The sequence below is a fragment of the Netta rufina genome (assembly GCF_964035555.1).
Source record: "Netta rufina genome assembly, chromosome: 5".
In the NCBI taxonomy this organism is placed as follows: Eukaryota; Metazoa; Chordata; class Aves; order Anseriformes; family Anatidae; genus Netta; species Netta rufina.
The window spans coordinates 29,161,549-29,186,631 of record NC_140128.1 but is presented as its reverse complement, the minus strand read 5'-3'; the positions used below and the strand labels follow the sequence as shown (position 1 = coordinate 29,186,631).

The following is a 25,083-nucleotide window of genomic DNA, read 5'->3' as shown; positions in this document are numbered from 1 at the left end:
GCAGGGTTCACACCTCCATCTCAGTGGGTACAGAAGGGAAATCACCTGCTTCTTGCTCTCTCCTGTCTGGGCACTTGGCAGCCTGCAGCATCTCACTGAAGTTGCTGCTCAGTTGTCTGCTGTCTATGAGCCCTGAATCCCTCTCTAAATCAGTGAGCTTCAGGATATAGTCAGGATTGGGCTGGTTTCTGCGAAATCCTGAGTTTCTTTTTCGTTTCTAGGCAATGTCGCATGTGGCTGAACAAAACCACTTACCTGAAAAAAATCCAGCCTTTAAAGTGGCTCAGTCTGTACAACATCCTGTCCTCGTTTTGTGTAGGACTGTGGTGCCAGTTTGTTGCTTTGTGCACATCTCATTTACACCAGCATCGACTGGAGTCAGTGGGATAGTCTGGTACATAACCAGCAGAGAGGAGGTCTGATGGAGTGCTTGTTCTCCATCACAGAGCCTGCAGGCCAGCTGCTTCTCCCCGAGGTAAGGGCACAGCCTTGGCTGTGTTCTGCTTACCAGCAGGAAGCGCAGGACCACGAAGAGGAGGAGATGCAGAGCCCTGGTTGGCCTCATTAGAGAAAAGTCAGAGCAGGAGCACTGTTCTTAGAATATAAGAGAAAGATTAAAATGCATCTGTAAGTATTCCTGGCACAAGGTGGCACAGTCGCTACACCGATTCCAGGGCATCTGGAAGAATCCCGAGCTCTGCAGTGCTGCACCCCGCAGAGTCTCCGACGTGCTTGCCCGGTGCCTGGGGTGAAGAATGAGGAGCTATGGGAGGCTTCCAGGTAGGGAGCATCTGGAGGGACAGACAAACGCTGCCTCGCAGGCAGCTCCCAGCAGAGAGGGGCAGCCCAGGAGGTGTATGGGCTCTCAGTGCTCACAGAGACACGCTTCGGTTCCGCTGTGCAGCCTCATGCACGCTGGTGTGCAGGGAAGCTCAGCCTGACTCTAAGCCACCTGCTCAGACACGTGCTCCTGCCTTGCAGGGTGCCTGAAGCACTCCTGTGGCCGGTGTGGCCCCACTGTCTGCAAGGCTGGAGCAGCCCCCTCTGTGCAAACAGAGGCTGCAGGGATTCAGCCACAGACTGGGGAAGAAAGTCCCAAACCACCAGCACGTAGCTGGGAATTCGCTTGTTTTCATTGCGGTGACGAATGGGCCCCCACACGACTCGCAAGGCGAGGGCAAAGCACGGCTCCCGGCCCTCCTGGGAGGTTCAGGCTGGGTTGCTTTCGCTGAATTGTCTCTCTGAGTTTCGGCTACCCACGCATTTCTTTCTAGCACCACAAAAGATGTGGTTTTCTTGACGGCCTGCCCTCATTTTGTTGTTACTCCCCGCTTAGCTCTGTCATGCTGAGCCTGTGCCTAGGGTGCCGTAGGAGCATTTGATGTTTTCAGACCGTTTTCAGACTGCTTTGTGGTGTCCTCAAAACACTTCTTCCGGCCCCCTTTGGAGCTGGATTGTGCTGCATACCCTGGCTGACTGCGTGGCACCGGGGGGCAGCCCACTGCCCGGGCCCTACAGGGCAGCCCCTCCATCCCCATGGGGATTGTGCTGTGGTGGCTTTGTCACGGGGCCTGCAGCTGCCCCAGGACCTCACTGAGGTGCTGCTGGCCTGAAGGACAGGGGAGGTCTGGGGTGAAATGAGTGAGGAGATGTGGTGCCTGCTCTTCCTCAGGGGAAGGCAGAGCTGGGTGAGCCAGTGACCAGGGGATTATATGTGTGCTCTTCAAACCAGCCTGGGGCAGAGTTTGGAGAGCTTATTTTGGATGTAGAATGGCTATGCCTTTTGGGCAAGGCATGCCTGGGACTATGTGGCTGCAGGAGGTTTCTGTAAGGGAATTCATCCTATAGCTCTGGCTCTTCAGCATCTGCTAGCCCCTTTCCAGGGGAGCAACATCTCTGAGGCCCAGGAAGGTGCCTGTGGTGATCCAGACACGAGTCTTCAGGTTGCTCAGGGCCCTCACGACATTTGACAGCCACTTCAGGGTAAACACAGGCGCTCCTCCTGTCCGTATAACGAACTGATAGAGCCTCATGACTGAAATATTGTGCACTGTGCACTGTCTGCAGAGGCTTCTCCTCACTGCTCACCCCCACTTGTATCAGTACCTGCTCTGAGCCCAGGGGCATGCTGTTGTTAACCTTTGCTGTAAGGGAAGCTGACCACTAATTCCTATTCTTTGCTCCTCTCCTGTATATAAATGTAATGTCTGCAGCACCAAGCCCTGTCTGGCAGCCCATATTTTCTTTTTCACCAGTTGCTTTCTTCAGCTGGAGTTTCTCAAAGACTTTCTGGTCATCCAAATAAATCACATGGAGCAGTTTGACTTTAGCAGCTCGTTCTGTTGATGTGCTCAAATAATTCAGAGGTTAGAATAGCTCTGGGATGGATATCTTGCCAGCCCATTCCATGAGGAAGACTGATACTAGTTCTGTGGTGGCACATCAGGTGCAAGGAGCACTGGCAAAGATGGCACTTGGTGCAAGCTAGTTATATTGAAGTGAATAAATACAAAGAAATCAGAGAGAATCATGTTCTTTGCTTGGCAAGGAGGGTAAGAGTGAGTGTAGCTTTTTTCTATCCTCCTGGCCATCTCCCAGGTTTCCCGATTTTTATTTTTGTCATCTTTGTTTCTAAGAAATTAATCTCTGGATCCTTCTTGTGTCACCTTTCCCCTGCATGTGCAGTTCTAAACTGAATCACTGCCTGCTGAGCACTGCAGGACTTTGAAACCTCCCCACACCCTCAGCTGCTTTTCTGGCCAACCTTTTTCCAGCACCTTTTAAAAGTGTTTCTGCTGTGAAACGAGTCATTCCCTTTAGGTCAAGATGCAATCTTTCAGTTTCACCATTACTCCCATGGCAGCTCTGGTATCATTTCACATTACCCTCAGCTCAGACCTAGGTTTTTGCTGCTGTCAGCCCTGCAGGATTTCAGAGAAATCCAGCTTGTTTTTACTTTCTTCACACATTAGCTTTCACACTTTGTCCACAGCCCTGGATTACAGGAGCTAAACTGACTTTGCTTTCCCTAGAAAAAGCCAGCCTTCTGCTTATATTGTGGTTAACCTTAGGGTTGATAAAGCCCCAGTGGCAAGTGAGGCTACATTGGAAGATTTCACTCAGTAGCAGATAATGGTGAAAATAGAATCTGGAAAATTACGTTTCATGAGGGTAATTGGGAATCTGCTCATGAGAATCCAGCTAGTGGCACAACGATAGAAGATTCAGCCCCAGGGATGGTGCCTGAACACTGACTGTAGAGCATTGCACTCTGTAAAAGGGACAGACATCCTTCATGCAAAATTTTGCTTCCGAAACCATGATATGACTACAAGATATGACTTCGCTGGAAGTGGGAGCACAGGTGGCTGGTGAGCACTATTAAACAGATGGCTGGCATGACCTGGCTTGGGAAGATTTTGTCTGAAATCCCCTCAAGCCTCGCAGCACTGAGTGAAGTGGTGTGGACGAATCTCCTGACGCATCTCCATTTAATTGAGTGTCAACATGCCATACAGAAAAGCTTCATGACTCAGAGGATGGATGTGGCTGGAAGTCAGAGTTAAGGATTAAACTGCAAAGAAAGATGGGCTCCTAGTTTGCATTGATCCAATTGAGTTATCTGTTTCAAAATATTGGTGATGATGTAACTGGGTACAAAGGTCCATGCCTGGATAAGATAAGCCACATTGACGTGTGAGAACGTGCACTGCAGTTTGCTGAGGTGTAGGCAGAGTCTGGGAAATTCCTTCTTCCATCAGCTGCTATGGGAATAGCAGAAAAATGCTAGATTTCTGCTGCCTTTTTCTCTGAGGGTTTAATATTTTGCTTGCAGCTCTGTGATTAAGCTGAATGCTGCTAATTCTCCTAATGGACAGAAAGGATCAGGGTCTGTTTCTTGGAGTCTTTGCCATTGACTTCAATAATAACAGGATCCAGGCTAAAGCTGGAAAAGCTCCACCTTGCTTATCTTATGAAAAATACATGTTCGTAGCTCTTCACAGTCCTTTAGGGAAACAGTTTGCTCACCTCGGTGCTATCTGGAGCCAGAGCAATGCTCTCACCTTTCCTCTTGCTGCCTTGTGCCTGTGCTGTGTGTAACGGGGGCGCCCCTCAAAATCCACAGCCACCCTCATGTCTGTTCACTCTGTAAGTAGCGGGTGTTTAACCACCTGTGAGGATCCTCTCATCCACACAGTGTCTTCCTGTCTTAGGTACATTGATTAGAGAAGATTCATGTTAATCAAGAACGAGGCTAGAATAAATCATGCAATGTGGTCAAACCTCTCTGTGAGGTACAAACAGCAGAAAAAAGGTATTGATTGTTTAGAAAACATCTGTGGCAGACATCTAGCACACCCAGTTGCTGTAGATTACAGGATTGTCCTGTTTCTGGTCTGCTCCCAGCCCAAGCTCGTTCCTCTTTTTTTTAGTCCTTCTTGTTCTTTGTTCTTAGTGGAATTGAGGCAGGAGAGGACACAGTCCCTGATCTGTGAACCACACCAATATGCCTGTCACAGCAGAATTTGACCCCAAAGTACATTGGCTTATTAGCAGCTAAGTTCAGGTCTAAATTCTTTGGCCCCAGCCCACTTGCTTCTGGAGCAAGCCATGTCAGCTCATTCAGGGGTTCACACCAGTAGATGAGTTCCTGCAGAGCAGCAACTACAGAGGCCGAGCTCAAAGAGGAAACGTGAAGCATTGCATCCATCGGCACTACGAGCTTGAGTGGTTTTATCCATGTATCACTCCTCCATGCCTGCTCACTTCAGCATATGCCTGCCGTCCTCTTTCTGTATTGAAGGCAAGGCCTAGAGTCTCCCGAGAATCCAGGGAAAAGCATGGTTAGAGCCTGCCGGGCACAGGTATTTGTCTGTGCTCCTGCTGTGCAAGGTTTGGGTGCGGGGTACTTGGCACTGCGACTTTGAATTTGGCTACTGAACTGATTTTAGCAGCTGCCTATAAGAATGTGCTGGCCAACCCTCTGAGGCTACCTGAGATGCCAATAGCAAGTCCTGAGGTGGCCTGGTTGGGACCTGGGGAGTGACACAGCAAGGGTGAAGAAGGAGGAGAGGTGCGTGAGGACAGAGCAGGGCAGCAGAGGGAGGTTTGTAGGATGGGAAGAGCACAGGGGCTGTCAGGGGAGCTGGTGCAGGTGCAGCATCCCCAGATGGACTGTCAGGAAATGTTACAGGTCAGGACTAAGGGCACATTAGCAGATGCATCTGCAGGAAGGAAGCTTTAGTCCGTGAAATCATTTTCTTGCTTGCATGCACAGCATTCACTCAGAAATATAAAGATAAAATAATCCCTTGCCTTTCTGCATGCTATATTCTTGATGTTTCATTCATAGCTTTATAGGCTTCTTCAAATATTCATGTATCATATCATAAGTGAAAGGGAGAAAAATACTTCTTTTGCAGGCTCAAAAGCAAATGGGAAAAAAATAAACTCAAATCCCAGAGCACTAGAATAACATTTTTAAAAAACATGAGGAATCAATGTCTTTTTTTTTAATAACCACAGTAGCTTAGGGGCCCAGTAATATTTCATTATATTAAATCTGAACACTGAGTTGACCCATTGTATTAATGCTTGCAATTGCAAAAGGCAAAGTAAATTTTCCCCTATTGTCTGGAGAATCAGAAGACCGTGGAAGAGGAAGGAAGCCACAGCAGGACAGAGCTATGAGGAGCCTCCAGATTCACGCTGTGACAGGCCTGTTGGAGACTTGCAGACAAAGTCCCATGGAGGACAGGAGACTGTGCGGTCAGAGCAAATACCCCACTGCTTCCCGTGGCTCTGTGGTATCGTACTTGCTGCAGAACATATTCACAAGTGGTTCCTCCAGAGGTTTTTGACTCTGGAAAGGAATTGTCTCTGAAAAACGAGGGATGCTCAGCAAGGAGCCTCCTCATCTCCACTTGCTGCCAGGTAGTGACTCTGGGCTGATGTGCAGGGCACTGGTGCTTTCCTGGTAGTGCCGAACCACGCAGCTGGTCCTGCCTGCTCTGCTGCCTCTTTGCAGCCTGCAGGAAAGGGTTTCCAACGGCGCACAGGAGTGCCTGAGAGCCAGGGCACAGCATCACTTTCCTGGCTCTGCCGCTGATGTGCTGTGCGACCTTTGACGAATTGCTTAGGAAATCACTTTCCAACCAGAGTAGATAAAATTAGGTACCTCCGTATAAAAGTGCCTGCTTCTCAGAGGCCTGAGCCGGCAAGCCTGGGTAAATTAGCGCTTTTGGATTCCTGCCCACTTCTGAGTTTGCAAAATGTTCCCTTTAGCCTCTCTTTGCTGGTTTCACCATCTGTCAAATGGGGATGTTAATACTGACTCAGTCTTTGTGCAGAGTTTTAAGCTTCTGAGACTAAAAGTGTGTGATAATAAGTGTTAGTAATTACAGTACTGTCATAGCATGCAACCCAGTCTTCAGAGACCAGCTTGCTGTTTGAAGGACAGGTAGAAGTCAAAGCTAAGGCACGGTGCTCGCCCCTCTTGGAGAGGGTTCAGATTATTTTGCTGTGTGATACCCCATGCAGACTGAAGGGTAGTTACTTGGGAACTTGGGTGTAGGCTGTGGCATTTTAGGGGGATGCCTAGGAGGGACCCAGCAGGACGTTTCTTTGGGACAACCGTGGAAATGAAGGCAGGGGAGCCAGCATATGGAAAGTCAGGGTAGGGTTGTCCCTCACAGGGACCTCCATGCCGCTTTCTTCCCACCTCCATCCTCGTGGGACCATACCGTGACAGGCGCCGGGAGCGAGGAGAGCCAGAAAGACCCCACGCTGTGATGCTTTGAGGCTGCCTGTGCCCCTCTTAGCACCTGTGATGCACAGGAGAGGCCAGGGACAGCTAGGGCATCCGTGGGGACGATGCACAGCCACGTTACCCCTTCCCTCACACTGGCCTGAGGCCAGCACCCATTCTATCAACACCTCCCCTAGCTGAGGCTCTCAGCAAGCTGCAGTTTGGGTCATGTCAGGCCCTGATGGCAAGCGTGACTGTCCCCCCACTTCTTTCCCTTCCCCTCCCTGCTACTGCCCACCTGCATCCCATCCTCCTGCCTTTGCTCGGGGGGTTGGGGGTGATTTTTGGGAGCCAGAGCACTGATGCGGTGCTCACCAGCATCATCTCCATCTCGCTGCTGTGGGGTCTGCTCCCCAGCCTGTGCCTGGCATGCGGCCCTGGGGAGCTCGCACACCGCACTGAGCCATGGCCATCGCTCACTGAACGTTGTCCTCTGCTAAGCAGCTTCTGCTTTTTCCGGCGGGATATTAACTTTCTCCCTGTTTTCTTCTTTCTCCCTTTCTGTCTTGTGTCGTTCTTCTCTCCGCACAGCTCTGCTGCTCACCCAAGGTAAGACTGCTTTTTCTCTTTTCCTCTTCCTTCTCTGCCTCTGTTCTCATCTTCTTCAGTCAGCCTCTTCTGTTGGCATTTGTTGTGTGCAGGGATCCCTCCAGCTCCCGGTGCTTCCTCCAGAATGATGTGTCAAGACCATGGCAATGGTTGATGTCTGAGAGCCTTTCCCTAATTCCAGAAATTTCCCTGCAGTTTTGGGAAATGTCCCAACCAGGTTGGAAGGCAGAACCTGCAGGTCTGGCCCTGACTCTGCCCTCTCTTTGGGCAGCCCGGGGAGTTGGTCCTCCCAATGCACCCAGCTTTTCCTGCGGTTGTGGAGCTCCTTGGCTGGGGCAGGCACCTGGGGGGGTCCCCATTGCCTGTTCCTGGGGGGGCACCCAGCACTAGCAGCACCTCTAGGATGTGATGCGCATCAGCACTGCTCCCCTCCACCCCAGCTCCAGTTCTGTGCTCCTCGCCTCCTATCACAGCAGGATTTTACATTTATTAGTACTGAATCCCACCTCTCTGCCTGAAATCCCCACCATGCCGGTCTCTCTTGGCATCCTGTATTTTTCTCACTCTTTCAGTTCCAGGTATGATTACAGTTGAATTTGCACTGAAGGAACATTTGTCAACAGGCATGCAGGGTGCAGGGAGGAGCTGTCAGATTTGCATGCAGACTTGGAAAAACAACCCCCCCAGATTTAGAAGCTGTGCGTAACACCTGAGCTGTGCCGCAAACCGAGGGAGCAGTGTCTCTGCAGTGCAAGCTTCTGTCTCTGAGACTTTCAGGAGGATGCCAAGGCTGCTGTGCAGGGGATGGCCTGAGCCCACAGGAGATGAGGCTAATTAGGAAATTGCTAGTGGCAGACAGAAGTCCCCAGCTCCCCAAATATCAGCTTAGGGTGTTATGGAAACCTCCTCCGAGCAGTTTGGATGGCTTCCTTTGTTACTTCTTCAGGTCCAGGAGGACTGGAAATAAGTTGAGCACGGCCTCCTTCACAGTAATTTCATTGCTTTAATTCAGTAGCTGCCTAATTTGATCAGAACCTCAGGAACCAAATAATCTGTATTAAAATAATATAACTTTCTCCCGCTGTTGTGATCCGGCCTGATTGCTTTTGGCAGCTGTTGCTGGATGACGTGGTCGCCAGCTAAGGAAAGGTGCTCTCCAGCAACAGAGAAAAGCTTCCTCTCTGGCTGTGACGGGGGGAGGTCTCTGGGGTGCCAGCCCCCCGCCACCCTCCTTGCTGGGATGCCCGGGGTGCCCGTGGGGCGCACGGCAGGCACTCGGCTGGGGTCTGGGCTCAGCCGCCGCGCACGCTGGGGTGTCACTCAGCAGCCATCACGCCTAATAAGCAGGGAGAGAAGTGACGTTCTCATTTAGTCCGTGTCACGTTAGATTTAGGTTACATGGAAGCACAGGAATCTTTGTGAAAAGGGCTTGGTTGAGCGTTTCGCTGCAATCTGTCTGTCCTCTCCCTCCTGGAGCATCTTCCATGCCCCTCTGCCGTTGCCTGGCCCACCTCTGCACTGACAGAAGGCTGCAAACCTTGCGAAAGCTTTGCTTCACAAAATGCCCGGTGCCAGCTGTGGGGGCTGCAGGGAACTGGAGCGGTTCAGGGTGGCTGTGGGGTGGCTGGAGAGTCACACCTGGTAGTTTTTTACCTTCTCTGAAGCATAACCTTTTGTGTTGGCACCGGCACTGATCCCCCTCTGTACTCTTTATATGGGGAAATATTTGATACCAGTTGTCCCTGGTAATTGGGCTCAGGATGTTCAGATCCTTAAACGTATGAGGAATTATGAAAACATTAGCTACATACATACCCTCACTTCAGCATATTCAGCCAAATCAAGGGAAATATTTGTAAATATGTTTCTTCGTGCATTGAAACTCATGAGCCCCCTCTCCGTATGTGTAGCTACGTGGCGGATGTCCACTTTGCAGTGGGAAGGCTGGGGAGCAGAGCTGTCGGGGACGGTCACATCAACATCGATCTTAGAGCAGAGCCAGCAGTGAAATAACGCACGGCTCCCTGTCCTGTGGTTTAGCCGCGTGTTAGCCCTCCTCTCATGGATGCACAGTTTCTCAGTTAGCATTAAGGACACTAGGGCATGTATACTGGGTGCATCATGCCTCAGAAATAGCTTTCAGGGCTAAGTAAGCAGATTCCTCCCATTTTTAGAAAGCGGCACAGGCTGTGTGTGTGTGTGTTTCTTTAAAGGGCACATCAATATGCTAACCTCCAAAGCCAGCATGTCGTTTAGCCAGCAGTCTTCCCCAGTTGTGACTGACGGATTGACAGCCCTCTGGAGAGAGGAGCTCATTCATGCTCAGTGTTTACTTTGTTTAGCTGGGATTATATTTTATTGAGCCACAACAAAAATCCCATTTTAATTGTCGTTTTAATTTCTTCCTAGCGGCGCAGTCCCCAGAAGGGGTGACCTTCATGCAGATCCATGCCCACTCCAGAAACGGATGGATACGAGATAGCTCGAGGGGTGTGAAATGGCCTTCAGAGAAGTCTTTCATGAATACATTGCTGGTTTTAATCCAATTTATTCAGCAAGTGACAGGGAATACAAACCAGCCCACAGCTGCTTGGTAGTCTTGCAGCATTTCCTAGGTGATAGGGATCTACCTCTCTAACAGTGTTACGGGGCCTTGCTGTTGCCTGCTTCAGCACAAAAGCCGTGGAAATGGGCTTTATCTACCTCTGATTTATGTTGTGTCCAGCGGGCCACAAGCAATGTCCAGCTCCCAGTTCCCTGAAGGGAGTTGAGCAAGCAAGCATGCAGGTAGTACCTGCCAGGGGCAGTGCATGGTATGGAAACTGCTCTGCTTTCCCCTTTCCTCAGGGAGAAATATCAGCAAGTGGGGATCTGTTTACAGCATTTTCAGCCCAAGAAACTGCTTGTCACGTGGAGATATGAAAGCACTTTGCAGATAACTGCAGATGAAGTCCCAGGGTGTCCCTGCAGGAGCACATCATTCTCATGAGGGTGAGCAAGCCGAGGAGTGCGCACGGCAGGGACATGCCCAAGGCAAGGGGTGGGACCATGACCAGGAGCTTCTGGCCCCCCATCTGCCCCATCTTAGTGCTGAACTGACTCTGAATGAGGCAGAACAACTGGGAGCATGGAGGAATTTAACCAAAAACCTTCTTTCACTTCCCACTGGGAAGCGTTGGGTATGAGCTGTGGCCATTGCTACAGGTGGGCTGCATTGTCCTTCCTGCCCTTGCCTTACCAGCTGTGCTGCTCTCCCCTACTGGTAGCATCTCCTGATGAGCATCCTGGCACAAGGAGCAGGTACCTGCATGCGGCACCTGGTGCACAAGCCCCAGCTGGCATCGCCTGAGCAGCCTGCACATCTCCTGTAGCCCAGGCGGGCTGTTATCACCTGATGGTCACACAGACCTGCAATCAAGTGCAGGCAGGGTTTAGGAGGCCCCAACACCCCTACCTTCCCCTTCCCAGGGAGAAGGTGATGGCAGCCCAGGAGGCCCTGGTGAACTCCTGTTCATGCTGGGCATACCCAGACCTTGTCAGGTTTAACCAGGGTTGACAGCTGGGAGTCCTGGGTGCAATCCGTATTGAAGAGCAGGTGCTGGTGCTGATACAAACAGAACTCATGCTAGTTAATAATTAAGCTGCAGTTTGGCAGTGCTTACCTTGGCAGACTTGACCTTCCAAAATTAAGCCTGTCTCTCCCATCCACCCTCCTCCTGTGCCTTCTTTGTCCCAGCCCTTGGTGGTCTCTGCAGGTTGGCACCCCTGGGCAATGTGTGACACACCTCACCTGTCCCTGCTTCCTGGAGGAGCCTTCATGACCCCCTCTCCACACTTGTTTCCTCAGGAGGAAGGGCATGCCCCGTGTTTTTGGCAGAAGCAGCAGCCTCCTGCAGTGCTGCTGGGTAAGGGCCACCCCTGAAAGGCAGGAGCATCCATCTAAATATCAAATCGGTGAGGAATCAGGTCCCTGTTGCCCTGGGTGAGTGTACTGGCCACTAGATGTTTGTACAAGACAGGTTTGTGAGCTCTCCTCTAGCACATCAGACCTTTTGGGAGTTTTTAGTCTGCTAGTATGGCTGCAACCATGAGGCAAGGCCCTTGGGACTTCGCTGTCCCCTTCCCTGAGGTGTGCTCTGCTGCTGGGATGTTTTAACAGTTTATTCCCTTTTAGCAGCTGGGTCTCTGCACATGGGGCTCAACTCAGTCCTCAGCATCCCATGGGAACAGACAGACTCCACAGGTTCAGGTTGTATCTCCCATTAGGGTAAAAAGACTCGGGTTAAACATTTTCAAAATCACCTTTGAAGTTTGTTAGGTTTCTGTACTTAGTGTAACAGGTTGCGCATTTGCAAGTATTTCCACTTTTTAATGAGTCATACAGGAATCACCTCCTTTTTACATTATTTGTAAGCTTCCTCTTTTAACATTTCCGTGAGCTACCCAGTTGGACATGCTGCCTATGCCTGTTCCCTGCTGTTTGCTTGCACCTAGCATTTGAAAGGCTCAGCTTTGGAGCAGTATTCAATTAACTGCCCCCACAGGAGATCTTGACATGCTTTCTTGGGTGACCATGCCTCCTCTCTGTGCCCTGGTTTGCTGTATTCACCACAGAGAAGCTGCGTGGTGACAGCAGAGCCTCCATTACTCAGGTCTCCTGGACATGCTGTCAGCAGGCCACAGGTCCGTTGCCGGTCAGCTCATCCCTTCGCCTGAAGTGTCCTCAGGCTTGAAGGTGCCTCTGGTGGCACTTCTGCTGACAAGGCGTCCTCTGAATAGTGCACATCCCTTCGGTGCTGTGGTAGGCACCGACACCTTTACTTCTGATTTCTAGATGGTCTCCCTGCAGTGCCTGCACCAAGTGCTTGCACTGTGCCCGGCCCAGGGATCACCAAAACTCTCTGTCCACTGCTGGACATGGACCTGTCTATTCACTCTCTTCTAAGAGCTGCCTGGCAAGCGCTTGCCATTTTCATCAAATCAGTAGGTGATCTGCAAGTGGCTTATGTAGGCAACAAAACCACCTACCAGCAGCTGAAGTCCTGCCACCAGCCATGGACACACGCAGCCCCACAGCCCGGGGCCTGGCACGCAGTCAGAAGAGAGCGGGCAGGTCCTCGGAGGAGGAGGGTTTCACATCTTCTGGCACAGCCACATCAAACAGCATGAGCGAGGTGACAGGTTCTGAGATAAATCCATGTTTCATGCTGCTCCCTACAGGGAAGAGAGCATATTCTGCAGTGCAGGCACTTAGAGACGAGTCTGAAGATGGCTAATATTTGCATGAGACTCCGTGTTGTTTTACCAGGTCAAAGGCTTTTGTCCAATCAGTTGAAGTGGGGACTGAGACCTTGCTGTAGTGCTTCTCCTGTGATTGTTAAGCTGGGGAAATTCAGTCTGAGATTCCCAGTTTTCAGGCAGCTCTGACTGACTTTCTGTGCTGTGTGACTGCAGCTGGTGGGCAGTAGCCCAAGGGGCCATGCTGGCAGCTGCGACCCATAGTTTTTCAGATGAGGTACTTCCAGGGGACGGCTGTAGCGAGCCAGATTGTCACTGAGTCTGGGCTTTGCAGCCCTGCTGGGGTGGCTGCTGTGCTCCTTCCTCAAAGCAGTGTTAGCAGACACCAGCACATGCTGGGCTCTCTGCCATGCTGGGCCCTGCAGAGCTGGGGGTGCCTCCTCCCTGAGCTGCAGACTGTGGTGGGGCTTAGGTGGGGTAAGACAAGGACATGCCGTGGCAACTGATGTTAAATGCTTAAATGAATATAAGTAGTTGGAGCTTTTTCCTCAGCGATCATCAGTCTATGCCTCCAAACGTAACTTTTTGTCCAGGTTCACCTCCAGCTCAGCCGCCTCTTTCCCTCTGTGGCTGCTTGGCCTTCTCCTGCAGTCACCCTCTGCCATCCTGTCTTGCTCCAGCTGCTCTGCTCCTCTGTCTCTGTCAGGATTCGTAAACTTCTGGGGATTCTCAAATCTGCTGTAGGTGGTGGTAGGCAGTGATGTTTTTGATGTACTTCATTGATTTCAAATGATGGATGTAGTTGTTTCTGCCTCTGTGATGGGATATAGTAATGCCACCTGACATAGGAGTTCTTATATATTTTATAAACTCTGCAAGTCCTGCAAGGCTTACAGTGTCTGCAATCAATCTATCAGGGCTGATGAAGAGAAGGCAGAGTTTATAACTAGGTTCCACTGGGAGGTTATAATTTGTTCTGTCTGATTTTTGGTGAGATCTGCTTGACTCCACATGGGATTAATCATATCTGAGGCATTACCTGGGGTGTTTGTAAACTCTACAGGAAGCCTCGGGCAACATCTGGCCTGCTGCTCAGGCAGAATGAGATGCTGTTCTGTTGTGGTGCCTCTCAGGTTGTGACTGTGTCTCTCTGAGGGTTAGCTCGAGCACTGAGCAGCACAGAGTGCCAACAGTGGTTTTCTAATCAGAGGGGAATAAAAAGCTGCTCTCTCTTGTTCGTTCAAGCCAGGAAGCATGCCAGGATGTTGAAATTGTCTTAAAGGCTGCATGTGCCAAATGGCAGGGTGCGTGGTACCTCACTCTCACCAAAAGTGTAGCAGAGGTGATGGGAGGGCGTATGTCATCCAAGAGCACCAATGCAGGCTGAGGAAATGTGTGTGTTTTTAAAAATAAGACCAAGATAGATATGTTCTCAGTGACTAACCGATACACAGAAATCTTGGGCCTTTATTTCTGTGGCCCAGCACCCCACACTGTCCCCCCAAGTCCTTGCGTGAGCTCAGCGAGCTGCACAGGGGCTGCAGAAGGCCCCAAGCCCCTACAGCGTCCTGGTGCCCGAGGGCCGCTGGCTGCAGCTTAGTGTTGACCTTGCTTTTGCAGAGGTGGCTGAGAGGAAGCTGACGGTCGAAGAGGAGGAAGCCAAGAGGATTGCAGAGATGGGCAAACCAATCCTTGGTGAACATCCCAAACTAGAAGTCATCATTGAGGAGTCCTATGAGTTCAAGGTCAGTGGTTGGCCCAGGGGGTCTTCCAGGAGGGTAGAGCTGTGTGGGAGGGAAGAGCAGCCCTGGAGAGAAGGACTGAAGAGGCAGAGGGTGGCCATGTGTACAGGGAAAAGGCTGCTGGAAGAGGAAAAGGAGTGTGCAATGCAATGGAGTGGATGTAGCTGCTGGTAGGCAGGGGTGAAGGTAGGAAGACATAGGGAGCACAAGCAGACGCCAGCATGCAGGGGAGGACAGGAGCAAAGATGTCCTTAGTGAGGAAGGGGTGAGGGAAGAAGCTTTGTTTGGAGTAATGGGTAGCAAACAAGCAGACTCTGGTGAAGTATGGGTCATGTGTGGGAGAGGTATGGGTGGGCCCAGCACCAGGCATGGAGCTGGCTGGTAAGATAGTGCCTGTTGCACCTCTATAGTTTGGGAAGGGACCTTGCCCACAAGCTGGTGGTTCAATTGTTGTGCATCTTTATTCCCACAACAGAGCACCGTGGACAAGCTGATTAAGAAGACAAACCTGGCTTTGGTTGTAGGGACACATTCCTGGAGGGACCAGTTTATGGAGGCCATTACTGTCAGTGCAGGTGAGGGGGAGATCAGCAAACCCACGCCAGCATCCCCAGCTTGGGATGAGCTGTGTCTGGGCTCAGCAGACAGCATCTGCCTTGTCAGGGATGCCCGGCTGTTGGGTGTGTGGTGTTCTCTCACCAGCAGCCAGAAGGGCTTCCCTAGAAGTGAAAGAAGAGAAGCAGGGTATTCGCTTTACTTCCCTCTAGCAACTAAGAGAAACTGCTCCTGTGGAAACAGCGTCTCCATCCTTGGAGCAATGTTTTTTCCCAGGACAGCTTCCTTCTTCCTCCATTTTTCCCTTTCCCTTGCTATCTGCCCCATACTCTCTACTTTCTGTTTCCTCAATTTATTTCCATCATCCTGTATCCACACAAAGACCAGCAGTGCTTCCAGCCTCTGGCTGATCTGCCCCATGAGGCTAAGGAGGGACGCCTCCAAGGCGCTGCTGCTGCTGACCTCATGCAGATGTGAAGCTTCTTGCGGGGGCCGTGCTGGCAATCAACCCATGCTCTGGAGCAGGGGTGGGTGGCCACATAGATGCCCCATCACATGAAGCAGACCTCTTCTTCCACATTGCTTGCAGCGGGTGATGAAGACGAGGACGAGTCGGGCGAGGAGCGCCTGCCGTCCTGCTTCGACTACGTGATGCACTTCCTGACCGTCTTCTGGAAGGTGCTGTTCGCCTGTGTGCCCCCCACCGAGTACTGCAATGGCTGGGCCTGCTTCGTCGTCTCCATCCTCATCATCGGCATGCTCACGGCCGTCATTGGCGACCTCGCCTCCCACTTCGGCTGCACCATCGGCCTGAAGGACTCGGTGACCGCCGTCGTGTTCGTAGCCTTCGGCACTTCTGTACCAGGTGGGGAGGCCATGGGGTGGGGCCGGGTGGTCCAGAGAGGGTCGGGATCCATGTTCCAGCTCAGGTGGCACGCCTGAGCCTCCATTGTCCCTCAGGCAGGGGGGTTGGCCATTTCTTCTGTTGGACCCCAGTGATTCCTCCTTCCCTCCTCGCCCTGCAGACACGTTTGCCAGCAAAGCCGCGGCCATCCAGGACGTGTACGCTGACGCCTCCATCAGCAACGTCACGGGCAGCAACGCCGTCAACGTCTTCCTGGGCATTGGGCTGGCGTGGTCGGTGGCGGCCATCTACTGGGCATCGCAGGGGCAGGAGTTCCAGGTGTCGGCCGGCACCCTGGCCTTCTCCGTCACCCTCTTCACCATCTTCGCCTTCATCTGCATCAGCGTCCTCCTCTACCGCCGGCGGCCCCACCTCGGGGGGGAGCTGGGCGGCCCCTGGGGCTGCAAACTGGCCACGACGTTGCTCTTCGTCAGCCTGTGGCTGCTGTACATCCTCTTCGCCACCCTGGAGGCCTATTGCTACATCAAGGGGTTTTAGGCGGTGGGGGGACGGTGCCGCGGGGGGAGGGACCCCCTCCTCCGTTACCTCACGGGACACCGGCCCTCGAAGCACGGTTTCACCAGGAGGGACGGCTGTCAGTCCGCTGCCCGGACAGTCGGACAGCTGGGTGCCAGGATGGGCAAAACCCTCACAGAACAAAAACAAAACAAAAACAAAAATCCACAAAAAAAAAACAAAAAACAAAAAAACACCCCGAAAATGATACAAAAGAAAAAAAAAAAAAAAAGCGACAATGGCAAGCGTTTAAATAAAACAGAACAAAGTAAACCCAGCCACTGACCCCAGTCAATGAGGTTAAGAAGTTTCAGCCATCTCTAAGGGCCTCCTTTCCTGCAGGTTCTTGTTCCCGTTCTCCTGAGCACCCCTCCACCGTAAGGAGATGCTTTCTTGTTTTTACGGTTTGGGAATTGCAGAAGTCTGATCAGGAATTTGATTATTTTTTTTTCTTTTGCTTATTGCTTTTTGGGTTGGGGGTGCATATAGCTTGGTACTTTTTTTTTTTTCTTTTTTACTACTCAAACAGAAAAATGTTACAAGTTTAAGATCTAAAGCTTCAAGCTGCCGTCAGTGCTGGAATTGAACATGTATTTTTTGAAGCCACAAAAGACTGACACCCTCAAAGAACTTTTTCACTCTCACCCATTTCCTCCCCCACCTCCTTCCATTTATTTCTTTTTTAAGAGCATCACAAGACTGATATATTTTTAATACAAACACACACATACACGTACACACACACACACACACACACACACACACAAGTTCCGTGATGAAGGCTGGAGCATGTAGCATCTCAATCACCTGCCTGGGCTGAGAAAAAAAAAAAAAAAGGAGGAAAAACAAACAAACAAACAACCCAACCCTCTAATATAATACGTATCATATGTATTTTGACTATGGCATTTCTCTTTGTACAATTAACTTTGAGCTTGTTGTACTGCAGGGAGAGGAAATTATGTTCATTTACAAATGGTAAGGAAATAAACAGCTGCACAGAACTAGCCTGCCGGGGGGCCGGGGAAGCTGGCACAGGCTCCCCGATGACGGTGCAGTGGTCCTCCTCCTGGAGGTGGGAGTGGGTCCCTGTGATAACGTGCTGCTCTGGCCTACCTGAGTGAGCAGGAAGCCTCTGCAGTGTCCCCAGAGCTTTCCTTCTAGGCTGAGTTAAATATGCAGGTTTGCAAGGAGGAGCAGGGTCCCTGTCCCCACACGTCACCCCAGCAGTGACCATCCGGCTCCTGAGAATGCCACACCAAAACTACAGGGAAATAAAGGCAGGAGGACAACAGGGAAGCCCCAAAAGAGTGCTGGTATTGTCCCACATGGCCGGCCTGAGCTGTGTCACGGCTGCTGTTTCACTCGGCTGCCATCCCGATGCTCACAGTGCCCGCGTCTCATGAGCAGCCGTCGGTCCGTGGAAAGGTACGGGCTTCAGACCTGCCGCCTGCCCCGGGAGTCCTGCGTCACCTCCAGCACATCCTCGGAAAACCAGACAGGCAAAAGGGCACCCTTTTCATTTGAAGTGCATTTCTTTTTAAAGGAACACAAACAAACAAAAACAAACAAGAGTATGTCATGAATTACATCAATGGCTGCAAATTGAAATGTTGGGTTGGTAATAAAATTAAATAAAACCTATACCTATATCTATATAAACAGTGCTATCTATAAATATATTTCTTAACTGAGAGTCCTGGAAGGGGATGTTAAAGCCTTGCTCTTTCTAAAGTGTTTCCAAGAGGAAGATTTTTTTTAAATTTTTTTATTTTTTCCTACCAAGAAACAGGTGCTGTAAAGGGAAGCATTTTCCTCATAAATTTCACTAGCACAAGCCAAACCCAGGCAGTCAGCACGTTAAAAGAGGAGCTGGCAAAGGGTCCATCCCTACCTCCTGGGGGGCTTTCTGCTGCCCCAAGAAGAGGCAGGGAGATGGTGTCTGTAGGTGAGGAACAACGCAATGGGAACAGCATTGTCAAGGACAAAGACAAGACGTAACATTATAGCAAGTGAATAGATGAGAGTGACAATGGTCCTTAAAACACAGATAAAATATTTATTTTCATACAAAATGTTTATCAAATATATCTCTATGTAAATGTGTATAAACCTAAGGCAGAGACTAAGGAGGATCCTGCTTACAGGGACAGCAGGAGCTTTGCTTGCAGAAGCTCTCAGTGGGTGAAAGCCCTGGGGTTTGAAGCTGACAAACACCCAGCCTTCCCACTCTCCCTTTGCCGTGGCTTTTAGGGAAGGGCACAAAAAAAGAAGGGCAAGAAATCCTGAGGCCAGGTTCCAGCTGATTTTGCCAATCTTTCTGGCCTCTGGCTGTGCCAGCAGCCACCAAGAGCAGCTTCTGCCAATGTCAGTCCCTGCTGCTGCTGCCACCCGGGCCGGGACCCCAGAGCACAGACGTGTGACAAGGAAAGAAAAAGTTTTAAGCCACCAAAAATGATCTCTGGGCTTGGGGGTGTGTTCAAGGTGCAGCTCTCAAGGGGATTGTGTTATCATTGCTGTTTTTAATTTGGACATGTCAAGTCTGTTCAGTTCTTATTTTAACCATAGCAGTTCGCCCATTCCTGGCTAAAACCTGGGCACGGGGAGCTGCAGTGCTGTTATTCTGTTGCTTGTGCTGTATCGGTCGTGTGCTTTTCATCTGCTGCTTTCTTAGGCTCACTTTGTGGGGGGGTGCAGGGGGACGAGTGTCTGCAATTGCCAATTGCACAGTGACTTTGGTGCCCTCGATGCACTGTGGAGATCTGTGCCAAGCTGACAACTTCAGTGGAGCGTCTCTTTATTTTATTTTTCTTTTTTTTTTTTTTACTTCATTAAAAAATATGCAAGCTAAAAAAAAAAAATGTGGTGCCTTTGGGGATTTGTTTTTGCTGAGGCTTTTATGTTTTATTTTTGGGCTGTGTGCTTGCTTGTGCTGCATCTGGGCAGGTGCCTGGACGCGGGGTTGCTGTGCTGGGAGGGCCCGGCAGCTGCTTTGCAGGGGGTGCTTCTGCTGCTCCGTTTTCCTTGCCGCTGCTCCTTCCTCTGCTTCTCCTGGCAGCTTCCCATCGCAGCCTGCGATAAAACCCGCTCTCCTCTCTCGACAGCCCTTTCTCCTTTGCCACATGCTTTTACCTTTCAGCTGCAGGGTGCTGGGGAATCAGGGGTCAGGGCACCTGGTGGTGCAATGCAGCAGGTGCTCATCACCTCCCCGCAGCTTGCCTGGGGGCTCTTCCCATGCTCCGTGTAGCATTCCCAGGATAACTCCTGGCACACTGGGAGCAATACACCGCTCAGAATGAAATGGCTATTAGAGATGTTGAGCAAAGGTTTTAAGCCAGGGAGGAGGGCGTTTATGGCTCTCGGATCGGGCTTTGTTACCTTTTCAGTAATTACTGTTTTGTTGGTGTCATCAGAGCTGTTCTGGACAAGCACAAATTAAACACAAAAATACCCTGTGATTCACGTTTCCTCCGCTCCTGCAGCTGTGGCTGCTGGATGGATTTGTAAGCCACTTGTCCCTGGTGTTGGAGGGGACCCCTCCCTCCCAAAGCAGCGACACTGCTTCACCGTACAGCAACAGCTGCAGGAGAAGCCCCCTACGAGACCTCCCCACATGCCTTCCCCAGCAGATTTGCTTTGGGAAGGCGTTTTGGAGGCCACCCAGAGCTGCAGTACCTGGACACCGGTGAGATAAAGCGTAGGTAGCAAGGCCTTTGAGGAATCTTTCCTCCTTGGAGATCTTCAAAAGCCACTTGGACGTGGGCCTGTGCACCCTGCCCTGGGTGCTTTCATATCGTTCACTAGGAATTGCCTTTTTTAAGAGGGGTGGGAAGCTTTTTTGGGTTAATCCTGCTTGGGAATGGTCACAGCCATGACCTTGGTGTGAGAACCACCTGCACGAATGGGAGCAGCAGTTGCTCAGCCCTGGCAACAAGCTGAAAAGCACTTGTCACCAAGAATAAACTTTGGAGTATTATATCGGGGGGAAAAATGTTTTTAATGACTGACCATTGTCATCATGTGTGTGTGCCAGAGGCAGACAGATTGTTAACAGTGGTGTTATTTGTGGCTTGTCTCCATAGGGGGTGGGGATGACGGGTATTTAAATGAGCCAATTACAATATCTAGATGATAATTAGCACCATGAGTAAATGGCTCACCAAAATTAACACCATGAGTAGATTTACCATTTACCCCCTTTGCCCTGGATGAGTTCACCAGGTGTTCCTCCTGCACCTGCACCTAAGATGCACTGATGTCCCTGAGTGCCATTGCTGTTTCCAGCTGCAGCTGTGGCTAAAGGAAAACTCACGACCTGCCTGCTAGTCGTTGCTGGGGGTGCACTCAGAATTTGGGCCAGTTTGAAGAATGCAATATAAAGTAACACAGATCTAGGAGGTTGAAAGTGGTATGACATCTAGGCGAATTAAAGAATAAACCATCCAAACAAGATTTTATTTTATTTTAGGGTCTACACTATGAAGTTATAGATACATTTTTGGGACGGTCTCTCTGGTGTCTCAGAAAACAGACCTAGGAAGTTAAATTTGGTCTGACATCTAAGTGAATTAAAGAATAAAGCATCCAAACAAGATTTTATATTTTTTTAGGGTCTACATTGTGAAGCTGTAAATACATTCTTGGGGTGATCTTTCTGGTGTCTCGGAAAATAGGCAACGTTACAGAAAAGCTGGTGCCATTTTGTACACCTTGGGTATACAGAAATATTGTGTGATAAAATCTCACCACAAAAGCTCAAATGAAGCTCTCAGAAGGTCACTATGACACCTCCTTGGCAGTAAGGCATGCTGTAGAGACCACCTCCAACACCATCATTGATCATTAAGCTTTTAAAAATGTAGCAAAAGAAGTTCTATCACCTTCTCTCCTTCAATAGCATCTTGCACAGAAAATAACTGCAAACGTTAAGAGTTTTCTTTTGCCCTGATCATTTTTTCCTTCTTGTTTTATTTACAGTGGCATGGAAAATCATCGATCACTATCACTATCATTGATCACTGTATAAGAGCATTTCGTATATGAGAAAGCCCTTCAGCTTTTCCCCCTTCTCCTCTTTCATCTTCTGAGCAGTCTTTTCTGTTGGATTGCTGCCTGCTGGGTTCTCGTTTTGTGTTTGCACATTCACTCCAGCATCCTCACAGCAGGTCACTGCACGCTTATCTGCCGAAACTCATCCTGTTGACTTGGACCGTTCCTTCAATTTATCAAGCATTCTGGTCCTACCCTTCATGGGTAGCTCCCAACCCCTCACATTTGCCTGCTACCAGGAAATTTTATATCAAAGCAATTTCCTAAAGCTGCTGACAAAAATACTGACTAGACCTGGACTGTGGATGGGCACTGAAAAGACTTCCCCAGGAAGCTCTCTGACTTTGACTCTGAACTCAATGTATCTTAAGCCTAAATAGGTTGCATTTCCTCAGCTCGTTTATGAGGATGTCTTCTGGGACAGTGCCAGAAGCCTTACCAAAGTCAAGACACATCACATCTACTGCTAACCCCCCCAGCCATGAGGCCAGTTATTCTGTCAAAGGATGGAATTAAATGGGTTTGATGTGATTTGTACTCAGCAAAACATCAACAAATCCATTCCAGCAGTTTTTTACAAATCTGTACATATATCTAGGTGATTAGAGAATAATTGTTCAGTACCTCATTCTTACAGGTTCTCACTTAGTGACACCATTAGGACATCAGGTCTATAATTCCCTAGGTTTTTCTTCATCTCTCAGTTAGATGACATTGCTTTGTCATCTTGAAGTCCTCTGGGATCTCACCTGTATTCTACAATGCCTGAAACCTATCCTACATGAGCCAGAAATACTTGGGCCAGTGCTCTGATTCTCCAGAATGAACTTCATCAGGTCCTGCTGACATTTTCCTCAGTGATCAAACACCATTTGCATTGCTCTCGCATTGCTTTTTCTCCTGCTCATTCAGGGACTGGTGGGTGGGGGGACATGCATTGTGTGACCTTTTCATTTAAATAAAATTAATTCCGCTAAGTATAGGGTCACAATACATTATTTTATTTTATTTTATTTTATTTTATTTTATTTTATTTTATTTTATTTTATTTTATTTTATTTTATTTTATTTTATATTTTATTTTATTTATTAACAATGACAGGCTTTAAAGGCTCTGCCTGTCCTTATATTACTGGTTCGCATCAACTTCCATATTAAAACAAACTTTGCCTTCTCCCTTCACATCTTTTAGATCACATGCTAGTTATGGGTATTTTTAGGCCTCAGCCTTTTTTATCTTATACCTGCCCTCTCATGCTATTCCTCTAGTTGGAGTCTTAGGTAAGCACCCTTCTGCTTAGGTTTCTTTTCATACTTCAGGATGTTAAAGAGCTCTTGACAGAGCTTTATTGTCTATATATTGGTCCCTACATATGCTCCTCTCATTTCCCATACAACAGGATAGTTTCTTATTAGGACTCTGACCTCAGCTCTTGAGAGCTCTCAGATCTCTTTTACACTTAAAGACATTTATTCAGAGATCCTGCCCCCACCAGTTTCCTGAATTCAATTATATTTGCTATTTTATTTTTTAGAGTTGAGGTGCTTTAGCTCGTTTTACAGAGGACTGGCATTAAACTGCATTTCAAGCAGGAAAAGCAAAGAATCTGAACAATTGAAAAAAAAATGATAGCAGCTCAAGAGATGCAGAAATTCACATTCACGTTGGACTGCGGGTGACCAGCTCCAACTCCGGCCACCTCCGTGCAGCTTTGCCTGCTACAACCCGCCAGCTCCCAGCGAGAACATCCAAGTCGCTTCTGAAATAGCTCCAGCTCTTCAGCCAAGTGCTGCGTCAGCTCTTTCCTGACACAGTGAAATCAGTAGGGATCACTTGAGCAGTGCCAGCCAGAATCATGAGACAGCAATGGCACTCTGTGCTGTGCAGAGCCAGAGCTTTACTCTTTAAAGGGACGCTGGACATTCAGTCTCTGCAGTTTTATTGCCTGGAGCACAGCATTGAGATGCTACGGAAGAACTCATTTCAGCAAACCGAGGCCGGAGGTCACACACAGGTCTGAGTCCTTCAGTCACATCTCGCAAAACAGAGCATTAAGAGTCCATTACGTGCCAAGACTGAATTTGTCTGTTTTAGTAGGGTGAGCTGAATTCATCTACACAGCTCTGAGCTCCAAATGAGGGCCAGGCAGCTGCGTATGGTGTGCAGGAGCGCTGGGCCTGCTGTGCCTGCTGGCACCAGAACGAAGGTCCGGAGCCCCAGCCTCCATGGGGGCCACAAGTGTGCCTTTCACACCTCCAGCAGCCACCGAAACGTGACCCTTGCAACAGGCCACAGCCCAGGGGCAGCTCAAGCAAGGGAGCAGAGCCACCAGCCTCCAGGGCCCTGTCCTCAAGGGGACGCCGGCCAGCTCAGACGCAGCAAGGCCATGGCTCCTCTGCCTGGGCTGAGGGGCAGAAGACCCCCATGGTGAAAGACCCACACAACATGGCCTAACTGGTCATCGTTGCTCTTGTGGGAGGTGGGGTTGTGGCTCTGCACTACAACACAGAGCTGATTAAGTTTTCCAAACGAAAGCTAGACACCTCCTGGTGTGCACAGGCAAGGCACCTTGGTAAAACAAAGCCATTAAAATGTCTACGTGGGCCTACAGATACAGAACAGCAGAAAGCACAACTTGCAGGGCAGCCAGCCTCAGGCTTTCAAGCAAGCACTCCTTCCAAAATACTTGCTGTTGTACTCCTAGCTCCTGAGGTGCTGTTTTATAAAACCCGCTTTGTTTTCGAGGTGTTTTCCAAGCTGAGGAGCGCTGCTTCTGCAGATCCTGCTGTCCAATTTAACAGCAGCTGTTGGAGGGCTGCTGAGTGATTTTGCCCAGAATGGTTTGTCAGGGCTGGCTGCTGAGGAGTCATAAGGTCAGCCTCTGCATGGGGATTTTGTTAGTTAGATAAGGGGGAAGAATACAGGGGAGGATGAAAAGTCTTCTGGCAGTATCACTGTTGGAAGCATAAGTTGAAAGAGGCTCTCTGTAGTTCTTTTGACTTGCTTACAGATTTACTGCACCGCCAGAGAAGGGTGAAGGCCTCTCAGAGTGTCTCATATTGAGAAATAGGAAGCATGGCCAAAGAATTACTCATTTTTTTAAAATTCTTTCCCTATTTTTAATTTGTAAAGTCTTGCAGAACTCCAGAGATGATACCCGCTGCTTCTCCTCGAGGCTCCAGACTTTTTACCTTAGTAATTGAAACAAATGGGCTTGGTTTGGTAGCTTATTCCTGACAAACCCACATTGACTGTCACTCCTCACATTTTCTCCTTGAAGTTTGCAATACTTTTATTATTTAACTTGTATGTGAGGACAGTAGTCTTAACAGCTCCTCTTTCTACAGGCCTTACCTATAGACATGCCAGCCTGTGGCTATTATAAAAGCAGAAAACCTCCCTTTGGGACTGTAATTACCTCCCTTTTGATGTGCAATGAATGAATTGGTCATTATCAGCTGCAAGAGATTTACATGTGACCAAGTGAAATGACATTTACAGTATGAGAAAACTGGTCATGTCTGCTTGATGGGAAGGGTGTGTGACCTCCTCTGCCATGGGCCTGGATCCACTGATGAATGTCACTCCCCAGTATTCTATGAAAAACATGTTTTACAATAATAGCAGCTTCCTGGCACACCATTTGTTACTTCCAATCTCTGAGGAATAAAAGGTTTTGAACACCATCTAGAAGACACCATTTCAGGCTCCACTGTAGCAA

At 49.5% G+C, this 25,083-nt stretch overlaps 1 protein-coding gene across 4 annotated transcripts in view; it reads left to right on the top strand.

Annotated features, from left to right (window-relative positions):
* Positions 1-18,148, top strand: part of SLC8A3 (solute carrier family 8 member A3) — a 96,812-nt gene extending 78,664 nt beyond the window's left edge. For 2 of the 4 annotated variants that reach the window (XM_084286900.1, XM_084286899.1), the window contains exons 4-8: positions 7,340-7,357; positions 14,216-14,340; positions 14,813-14,912; positions 15,482-15,757; positions 15,918-18,148. In XM_084286900.1, the coding sequence (XP_084143026.1) occupies positions 7,340-7,357; positions 14,216-14,340; positions 14,813-14,912; positions 15,482-15,757; positions 15,918-16,294 (896 nt within the window). In that variant the 3' untranslated portion in view covers positions 16,295-18,148. The remainder of the gene's footprint in view (positions 1-7,339; positions 7,358-14,215; positions 14,341-14,812; positions 14,913-15,481; positions 15,758-15,917) is intronic. The other 2 variants (XM_084286902.1, XM_084286901.1) reach the window with 1 other exon arrangement.
* Positions 18,149-25,083: the final 6,935 nt, after the last annotated feature.